At 48.8% G+C, this 10,086-nt stretch overlaps 1 protein-coding gene across 1 annotated transcript; it reads right to left on the reverse strand.

The window, feature by feature from the left end:
- Positions 1-2,054: 2,054 nt before the first annotated feature.
- GPR25 (G protein-coupled receptor 25) lies at positions 2,055-3,262 on the reverse strand. Its single transcript, XM_011990579.1, has one exon. The coding sequence runs from the start codon at positions 3,185-3,187 to the stop codon at positions 2,102-2,104; it is 1,086 nt and encodes a 361-aa protein (XP_011845969.1). The 5' UTR covers positions 3,188-3,262; the 3' UTR covers positions 2,055-2,101.
- Between the last annotated feature and the right edge of the window lie 6,824 nt (positions 3,263-10,086).

Here is a 10,086-nt window from a genome sequence, read left to right on the forward strand (position 1 = left end):
TAAAGATTGACAATTGCTTTCTAAAGGAATCTACTCCCACCAGCCACATATGCGGGAATGCTCGTTTAACCAGTTCCTTGCTGAATCTGAGCCTCATCTTCCCCAGTGGGAGATGGGAGCTCACTGATCCTCTTTCATTTTTGTCTGTATTGAAGGGAACATTTCCAAAGGACACATGGTAGATCAATTCCGTGATCTACTCAAACAAAGGGCGAAACTGTCTCTCCCGCACAGAGTTCCACAGCAGGGGGAATGTTGAGTTTCAATAGCTACTGCAAGAGGGGAGCCAAAAACCCACCAGGGCATGGAGAAGCCTTCTTTCTTCCCGTCTGTTTTCAGGGAACTCAGCTAGTCAGTAAGTCAGAAGCAGCAACCTGGCAGGGCTGGAGGTGGGGACTCAGTCCCAATAGCCTGGAAAAGTGCCTCCTCTATTCTGAGATCTTGTTACACACAAACCCAGATCAGAGTCAGCTTCCCTGCCCTGAAAATCCTGGGGTCTCAGCCCCATGAAAAAATAATTTCTTGCCTCAGAGAGCAATAGTGAGGATAAGAAGTGCCAAGACTTAACCGAGCTCTCAAACACCAAAGTGCCTGAAATGTGTCCTGCTGGCAGAGGTGACCTCACAGGCTGCAAGGCTTGCCTCTCTTGGAGTATATGGGAGGAACATGCAGAAATGCACTTTTTGGCAGGCTGATCTAGGAGACCCGATGTTCAATCTGCTCTAATTCAGCAGCTCCAAATGCTGAAGAGAATACAGGGGTATTTGATGGGGGGATGGGATGGATAGCCTGCGACAGAATGCCAGGCTTCAGACCCAACCTAGCACTGAGGTGCTTATCCGCGTGCACACCCACCCTTTCCCCCAGAGCTTGCAACATCCAGACTGGCCTGTGGGGATCTGGCTAGGATGTACACTGACTGAAATGTCTTTAGGCCAAATCCTCTTAAATCAAAAGTATAAACAGTGAATTTCCAAACCCTACAGAAACCTCAAAGGAGAAATGACAGAGTCAGAAAATGGCTAATCCCCACAGTTCATACTGGAAGGTCTGAAAAAAGATAGAAAAAAAAAAAAAAAGGCCTGGTATATATTTGAAAATCCAAAATGACACATCTTCTCTCAGAAGTGACACCCGGCTGGCAGATGCCCTTATATAAATATATTTTCTTTCTGTAGCTTTCAAAATGTGAAATGTCCTTAAAAATAATAAGAATAAATGATTTGCTTCCTCCTATGGGATTACTGCACCTGCAGAGTGCAGCCAGCATTCATGCCCCCAGACACCACCCCAAATCCTCATCATCCTGAGATCAACCTCAACTACTGTGTTGAGTTTTGTCTCACCCAGTGTGCGACCCGCCTCCTGATACGCATTTCACTCCCACTGCGCAAGCAAAGACGATTGTGAAGACAGGGCTAGCAGGAGTGTCTGTTTATTGAGAAAGATGAATTCACAGAGAAGATTTTGAGGTTCCTGGCTGAGTGGTGGAGACCTTAAGAAACGCCTGGTGAGCGATTTCAGGACCTTCTGTTGAGAGGGAAAGACCAGAACAACTTCCAGGTGAGTCCTACCGCTTCGTAGGGGGAGAAGTGTCACCAGATTCAACACCAGGGTTTTGTGAGTGAGAAGGGCAGAGGGCCTGACTTGGAGAAGGTATTTCTCTGAAAGCAAAAGCTATTGTGGGAGACGGGAGAAAGCACAGCCAGAAACCAGAATGGCATTTGGGGGTCTGGGTTCGATTTCTGGTCAGTGCTCCTCCCAATGAGGCAGAGAAGGAAATCCCCTTCCCTTCTGTCTTCTTGGTGAATCTGCGGGTCTCCGAGTTGCTGTCTGCTCCATCTCATAGCACTTATCTTGTACCCTGCAGGCTGACAGGGAACAGCTAGTCTCAAGAGCCTGGTTTAGGGGAGTTCAATTGCTCTGAGGTTCCGGGGAAGCTGATGGAGGAGACCCTGGGAGTCCAGGCAGCGCGCGAGGCAATGCGGTGCCGGCCGGAGCAGCTTGCTGCCGCCAGAACAGGCGCATCTGGGTCCCCTCCCGGGACTTCTCCCCTCCTCTCGGTGCTCCGCTGTCGCCCACCTCCAGCGGCCCGAGGCAGCTACCAGGGGGCCGAGGCAGTGTTCGCGGCCTGGGCCCGGCAACGGAACACGGAACTGTCGTCCCTGGAGAGCGAGGAGGCCGAGCTGATCCTTCGCGCCAGGCGGCCGGTGCGCCCGCAGGCCGCGTCCAGCGCCCGGGCTCGGAATGAGCGGTCCAGCAGGAGGTAGATGAGCGGGTTGGCGCAGCTGTTGACGAAGGCCAGGCAGGTGGCGATGGTGAGGCCCCAGCGCAGCGCCAGCAGCAGGGGGCACGGCAGCGGCAGCGCCCCCAGACGCGCCAGGTGGAAGACGGCCCGCAGGGCGCTGAAGGGCAGCCAGGAGCCCACGAACGTGCCCTCGATGGCGAAGATGATGCGCAGCGAGTTCCTCCGGACCCGACCCACGTGCGGCGGCCGGCGGAGGCGGCGCGAGATGCGGCAGTAGCAGAAGAGGGTGACGACCAGGGGCAACACGAAGGTCAGCAGCAGCAGCAGCAAGCTGAGGCCCTGGAAGGTGTGGGAGGGCTTCTCCCCGCACTGGCTGCCGTGGCCCCCAGGCAGGGGTTGCAGCCCTCGGTAGACCAGGGAGGGCAGGCCAGCCAGCAGCGCCACGGCCCAGACGCCGCAGCACGAGGCCAGCGCGCAGCGCGGGGTGCGCAAGGGCCGCGCCTCGAGCAGCTTCACCACGGCCAGGTAGCGGTCCATGCTCATGCCAGCCAGCAGCAGTGCGCCCGCGCAGCGCGTGCCCGCCAGCGCGAAGCTGCTGAGCTTGCAGAGGCCCTCGCCGAACGGCCAGCGGCCGCCTAGCGCCGCCGCCGCGGCCCACAGCGGCAGTGTGAGCACTAAGCCCAGGTCAGCGGCCGCCAAGTGCAGCACGAAGGTGTCCACTAGCCGCCGTGGGCCGCGCCGCCCGGCCAGCAGCCACACCACGAAGGCGTTGCCCAGCAGGCCCATGGCGAAGGCCGCCAGGTAGAGTGCAGGGATGTAGACGTAGCCGTAGGGCAGGTCCCCGGCCGGACACAGCTCCAGCTCCTCCAGGCCGTCCAACCCCGAGTAGTCCCAGGCCCCTGACCCCGGGCTGGGACTCCAGGGCTCTGTGGGGTCCATGGCCTGGCCACGAGGCCTGCGCTGGGTGCAGCCCTGGGCTCAGGCGGCAGCAGCTCTGAGCAGGAGGGGGTTTGCTCTTCATGCCCGTGTCGTGCACCTCCCTTCCTGCCACCCCAGCTCGAGCAAATGGGTGGGCAGGAAAGACAGGAGGGAGGAGGGGATGGGGTGGGAGGGGCAGGCTCCTGTGGGAGAGATGGTGGCCTCCGATTTGGGGCTGACCCGACGGGTAAGGGCTGGGATAGGCAAAAGGGGCTTCACAACTAAGTCTTGGGAGGAAAAGTCCTCAGGGCTGGGAGACCTGCCCCGCCTCCCAGTAGGAGCGTGGCCCATTCCTCTATTAGTTGCTCAGTTTCTTTGTTAGTGAAATCGGGATACTTGCCCCACTGTCTCAGGGTCGTGTTGCAAGAGGTGGTGGGTGCCAGAGAGCCCTAATCTCTTCTCAGCCTCCACCTCACCCCTTCCCACCTGCACCCACCGGCTGCTGTTTTCTCCGTTTTAGAGGGGAGAAGACAGGGGATTTTATGAGTATGGGGCCTAAGGCACGCCCCACCCCAAATCCACCTGTTTCCTAGGAAAGAGTCCACTGCCGGGACACAGCAGATCTGGGTGGGTCGGGAGCCCGCCCTGGGCACTCAAACCGTTGTTAGCATCCTGAAATGTGGGGCTTGTGTCTTCACCCTGTGAGTGGCTTCTCTGACCCAAACAGGTCCTCATGAAGCGGAGTGGAAGGGTTTTAAGGCATCTAGGAAGGGGTGTAGTCAGATCATCCTGCTGGACAGGGGCCAAGCCTGGGATTCACATCTGCCTCTTCCCTGTCTTCTCCCAGCCTAAAAAAGCTATCTATTAAGCCAGACGCAGATGTAAGCTCAGTTCAAAAGATGACACCTAATGAAACACCAGATTAGTTGTCCTAAATTATGAGTCAGGAGCTTGGAGGCAGCAAGATCCTTTGTGAAATGAGAAACTGAGAGTAAGGGGAGGATTCCTAAAGAAGAGGGGGAATGAAGTCTGACCCTGAGTGGGCGGTGGGCCCTCAGGAGGAGAGGATGGGGGAGGGAATGCTTGCTCTTCCTCCTGAAGGAGGCATGCAGCCAATTACATCTGAATTCTTCTTAGCAGATATCCCTTCCACAAGATATTGTGGTGGAACTGATGTCACAGTGCCCTCTGAGTCTGTCGCCAGTGTCCCCAGGAATGAGTGGCTGATGTGCCGGGCAACCTGGTGTGGAAAATTTGAGGTGGATTATCAATTTTGTTCGATTCAGACTTGTTAACAATGAACTCCTCCATGAAGCAGGCACTGTTTCAGGCACTGCGAGAGATGCCATTCTTGGCCTTAGCAGTTTATTGCATAGGCAGGAGAGATGGTTACATAAGCAGAATGTGCAATGGCCGACATGCCGGGAGTCCAAATTGTAGTAAATGTTAAAAGCCAAGCCCTCTTAGGGTTTAGTGGAGGGGGAGTGATTATTTTTGACGGGAAAGCTAAATCAGAAAAGGCCTTCTAGGAGATGACACTTGAGATCAGTCCCAGGAATGAGCTGAAAGTCAAATAAGAGCAGCAGAAAAGAGAAGAAAGGGTCAGACTCGGAGGAGGGAGTGAAGGGAACAAGTATACTGAAATGAGTAGGAATGTGGGCTTTTCAGGGGACAAGCAGTCTCCCAGAGCCTAGGGTAGGAAGGTGGGGACAGGAGATGAAGCAGGATGAATCATGAAGGGATTTGGATTTCAATCTATAGGTCATGGGGAGTCAGGAGGCATTAATCTGTGTTTTGAAAAGATCACTGGCAGAACTGTGGAGAAGGGAGAGACTCAAGCCAGGGAGACCCCACAGTAGGTTGTAATTATTTGTGTCTGAAATAGATCATGAGCAGTGGGAACAGAAAGGAGAGGATGTATTCAGGAGGTAATTGTAGCATCATAGGTCTCACAAAGAAGAGTCAAAGATAAGCCTGGGGTTTCTCCGCTTAGGGACCATATGGACACTGTCCCCTTAACTGCCAAGAACAGAGAGGCGCATGTGCGTATGTGTTCAGTTTGATGTTGGTTTGAGGTAGAGTCATGAAATAATTTATCATCTAAATCAGGATGTTTCTGAGAGTGAAAGGGGCACTATGAGAATTAACCTGGGCCATAAACCAGGACTATTTTGGGCAAACTGGGACATAAGGTCACCCTCACTTGGGGTCCCTCTGGCACACGGAGATCCCCAGGAAGGATTTGGAAAATGGTCTTAGAGGCCGGGCGCAGTGGCTCACATCTGTAATCCCAGCAATTTGGGAGGCCGAGGCGGGGAGATCACTTGAGGTCAGGAGATCGAGACCAGCCTGGCCATCATGATGAAACCCCGTCTCTACTAAAACTACAAAAATTAGCCAGGCATGGTGGCACACACCAGTCCCAGCTACTCAGGAGGCTGAGGTGGGAGAATAGCTTGAACCTGGGAGGCGGAGGTTGCAGTGAGCTGAGATCCAAGCCACTGCACTCCCACCTGGGTGAAAGAGTGAGTCTCCATCTCAAAAGAAAATGGTCCTAGAGCTCACAGAGAGTTGGGTATGCAGTGTTCAGGCTGCACCTGTCAAGAATTTTTCCCACACCAATTACAAGATGCACAGGGAAGAGAAGAGGCTAGGGAATGAATGGTCTGGACCTTCCCTTCACAGGCATTTCGGCCTCTGGGCTTGGTTTTCCCCTGAAGACCCACCCCAGAGCCTTTTTTCTAATGTCTGAGCATGTGGTTGCTGGTGAGTGGTGCCCACATCCGGGGTGGAGTAGGGGGCTGCAGCCTCCTCCCCTAGAAGGCTAGCAGGGGCAGTGCTTGCCTGCCAGAGCCCAGAGACCATCAGAGACAGACCCGGTGTTGCTGGACTTTACCCCCTTGGGCACACCTCAGTCTGGGGCTCAGAGAGTGTGAGTGATCCTGAAAGCTAGAGATGAACAGCAGAAAAGCCGCCAGGTGAAAACAAAGAATGGGGCAAGCAGACCAAGAGGGGAGTATAGGAAGGGTGTTGAAGGGAAGTAGAAGTAGGTTGTTCATTTTAAAAAACACAGAGCTACTTGCTTCCTGGGCCATCATCTCACACCCAAGGGAAGTCTGTGGCCCACAGCATATGCTGAATTTTCTCTGCTGAGGCCTGGGTGCTGTCCGTGGGCCTTACTGAACTTGTCTGGATGGGAAGAAGCAGCAAAGGTCAGAGCCAGGGACATTGCCTTGGGCCTGGCCTCCCGGGGTGCCCAGCCCGGTTTCAGTGACCAAGGCCAACTGCACGAGACTGCTCTTTCACCCTTCAGGAGGACTCCCCACAGGATCACACACAAGTCAACTAATAGAAACACACCCTTACAGGCTGTGTACACATCCCACCCCTGGGAGCCTTCTCTGACCTCCATCCCTAATAGGACTTCCTCTCTCTGCACTGCTGGAGCCACCAGGGCGACTGTTACGTGGCTTCGTCTTGCCTTGCCCATGGGATTATGAAATTCTCAGGGCGAGGAGGAGTTTCTCTCTACCCATCAGTGTGATTAGCGCAAGCCTGAGAACAGAAGAGATACTTTAAATAAATATCCAATGCTTCAGACTAAATTGTTTTCGAGAGTAGGTTTCTTTTTGCCCCCCTTACAGGTTATATTTAAGTTCTTGTAACTTATTTTTTCCAATTTTAATTTTTCTGTACAAAGAATCTTAACATTTTAAGTAAATTGTATTTGCCTTTTTATTTTTAATCATAAAAGCCATCTAATCACATTACAGAATAGAGAAGTAGTCATCTTGGACCTGCTACACAACCAAACTTAGCCAGTGAAGGATATTTTCAAAAGTATTCATTTGTAATCTTATTATTTTTAGATTTTCTATTTTTAAATATTCCATTTTAGATATCCTTCACATTTTTTACACAGTTGTTTCAAAGTCATATCTGTAATTAGAGTGTACACAGTATTCTCAATATCATATAAATCCACATGAGTCTATGCTGCTTAATTTTCTAAACCCTTAAATATGGATATTTAGGATGTTTCTAATATTTTTAACTGTTATAGAAATTTGTAATGAATAATTGCACTTATGATTTATACTGTTTTTATAACATACTCTTGTATTTATGTTATAAATATTATGTATTGTTATGTATTATTTATGTATTATGTAATAATACATAATACAAATTTTATGTATTATTGTATTATGTTATAACATAAATACTCTTGTATTTATGTTATAAATACATGTAAATATGCATTTATACATATTTATTTTTATATGTATTTATAACATGCTATGGACTCTGTCATGTAACATATATATGTTATATAAATACAAATTTTGTAGCAAAGGCTATGAAAATTTTTATTGCTTGATACAAATGCTTATAGTGATTAGTAGTTTAGAATGTCCCTGGCATTGTATGAGAGTATAAGGTTCAACACAGTCTTCTTAGAGATGTTCATCATAACATATATTTTCCATTGTAACAGGCAGTGAAGTAAAATGGTACCTCATTTCAATTTGCACTTGTTTATAAATAAGATGGAAAATCTGTTTATTTCCTCTTAAGTGAACCATTTTAATCATGTCCTTCACATATTTATTATAATCTATGTATTTCTTATTAATTTGTACAAACTATATATTTAGGATGAATCATGTTTCATTCCACTTGATTCAAATATTTTTCCAAATTCTTTTCTTAGCTATTATTTATTTTAGTTTTACATTTTCATAGTCAAATTTGTTGCTATTAGCAATTTCAGAGTTTAGAATGTTACTTTCTCTTTGACAATGTAAGAAGATTCAGTCTGTCATTAAAAATAATTTTCGTTAGTATTTTAAAATTTACCTAGTGTTTAATCGATTTTTTCATATATCTATCCAGCTTTCTTAACATCATTTATTAAATTTAAAATATATATTTTTTAAAACCTTGCTCTGTGTCATGATATAGAATTAGATGCATTTCTTCTTTTTTTAAATTACATGTATTTCTTCTTCTTTTTATTTTTATTTTTTATTCTTTATTTTTTTGCAGACAGGGGCTTGCTCTGTTGCCCAGGCTGCAGTGTAGCCCAGTGCGATCATAGCTCACTGCAGCCTCAAATTCCTCAGCTCAGGCAATCCTCCTGCATCAGCCTCCTGAGAAGCTGGGACTACAGGTACACACCACCATGCCTGGCTAATTTTATTTTTTACTTTTTTTAGAGACACAGTCTCACTATATTTCCCAGGATGGTCTCAAATTCCTGGCTTCAAGTGATCCTCCTACCTTGGCCTCCCGAAGTGCTGGGATTACAACTGTGAGTCAGTGCGCCCAGCCAATATCAATTTCTTACATGTCATTTTGTCTGTTTCTGATTAGTGAACACCCAGATCAGATTATTAGTGGTCAGAGTCCAGTTTAAATGTCCACTTTATAACTTGATAGCTATGTGATCTTGGGCTCCAGTTTCCACATCTTAAAATAGGCATGATAATATCTACCTGATAGGGGTGTTGTGAAGACCAAATGAGGCACCCTTTGTGGAAGGTGCTGCCCATGCTGGGTCTGAGCTAATGGGCTCACTCCGTTCCCTGGCTGGCAGCATCGTGAAGAACAGCTTTAGTTTCTGGTGGTCCTGCTGCTAGACTCAGCTGCTTGCGCTGCTTCTCCTACCCTCCAGGTCACAGTGCTTTCTTTCCACATAGTGGGTGGCCAGTAAATGTTTTGGGGATTGGATTGGGATTCTATAAAGAGAGACTCCCAAGATTTGATTCTTCAAGATTTGACCACCACAGTGCCTGGTGCCTGGTATCATCCTCATGGTGATTTCTACAAGGTGACAGTCTGGATGCTGCTGAGAAACTGCTGACAGGACTGAAGCACAGAGAGACAGGGGGCCTTTTGCCAAGTCAGTTGCGGTTGATGGAGAGGTTAACAGTAACTTGAGTCCTGAGGGTTAGGAAAATCTTGCAAAGCCACATCTCCTGGTTTTTACAACCTCTCTTGATAAGCATTGAACTGGGAGTGGGGAGTCCTCTATTTTATTCACTATTACTGACTGGCTACCTAGATGAGGTTTCCCATAGACCACATAGCCCTGAGACCGTGTGTGTGTGTGTGTGTGTGTGTGTGTGTGTGTGTGTGTGTGTGTGTGTGGTGGCAGGGAGGGTGGTAGGGACAGGGTATTAGAGGACAGAAGACAGCAATAGCTCTTGCCCCTACCCTGCACCCTCAACATCTAAGGAACGGCTGGCACACACCAGATGAGGAGCCCCACCCTGGATGCCAGAGGCCCTGCAGAACGTTTCAGATGTTCATTTACTTCAGAAACTTTCAGGTACTAAATATGGGGTAGCTGGGAAAGGGCACCATCTGAGTTAGACATGAGACTTGGCTTCAGCCCACACTGCTAAGGAGATGACTCAATGTGAAAGCCTTGTGGCCTGCAGCTGTGTGATTGTCCCAGGGCCCCCCATCTACCCCGGATGTCATTGATGCCTCTTAGGGGACATGCGGGAGGGGGTCAGGGAAGGGAGGGGAGGCTGGAGGAGAAGAGTGTAGCTTTCAAGGAAAGTGAGACTCCTTTCTTCCACTGCAGGTTTTTGTAGCTCAAGCGTTCTTTTAAAGGTAAAAATAAAATATCAGAAACTTAAAAGACAAGCAATAGGGACATCCCCAATACAAAAATGGCCCCAGAATTTGTTTGGAAAGGAAGTAACATTTTCTCTTTGTAGCAATTATTCTGCCCACAGGAGCTTCGAACCTATGATTTGCCATTACTTTTCAGTGATTTCACAGAGAGTTAGTGTAAATTTCCACGTATTTGCAACAGGAATTTGGCAGCATTCCCTTGGCATTGGTAGAGGCTCCCTCTACAGTGCTGTGATCCTGCTACTGATCAATGAAACCTTTTTTTTTTTTTT

This window comes from Mandrillus leucophaeus, unplaced genomic scaffold (genome assembly GCF_000951045.1).
Source record: "Mandrillus leucophaeus isolate KB7577 unplaced genomic scaffold, Mleu.le_1.0 Scaffold38, whole genome shotgun sequence".
In the NCBI taxonomy this organism is placed as follows: Eukaryota; Metazoa; Chordata; class Mammalia; order Primates; family Cercopithecidae; genus Mandrillus; species Mandrillus leucophaeus.

Bases quoted from the DNA above. Each gene is read 5' to 3' on its own strand.
- GPR25 (XM_011990579.1), bottom strand. From the start codon at position 3,187: ATGGACCCCACAGAGCCCTGGAGTCCCAGCCCGGGGTCAGGGGCCTGG.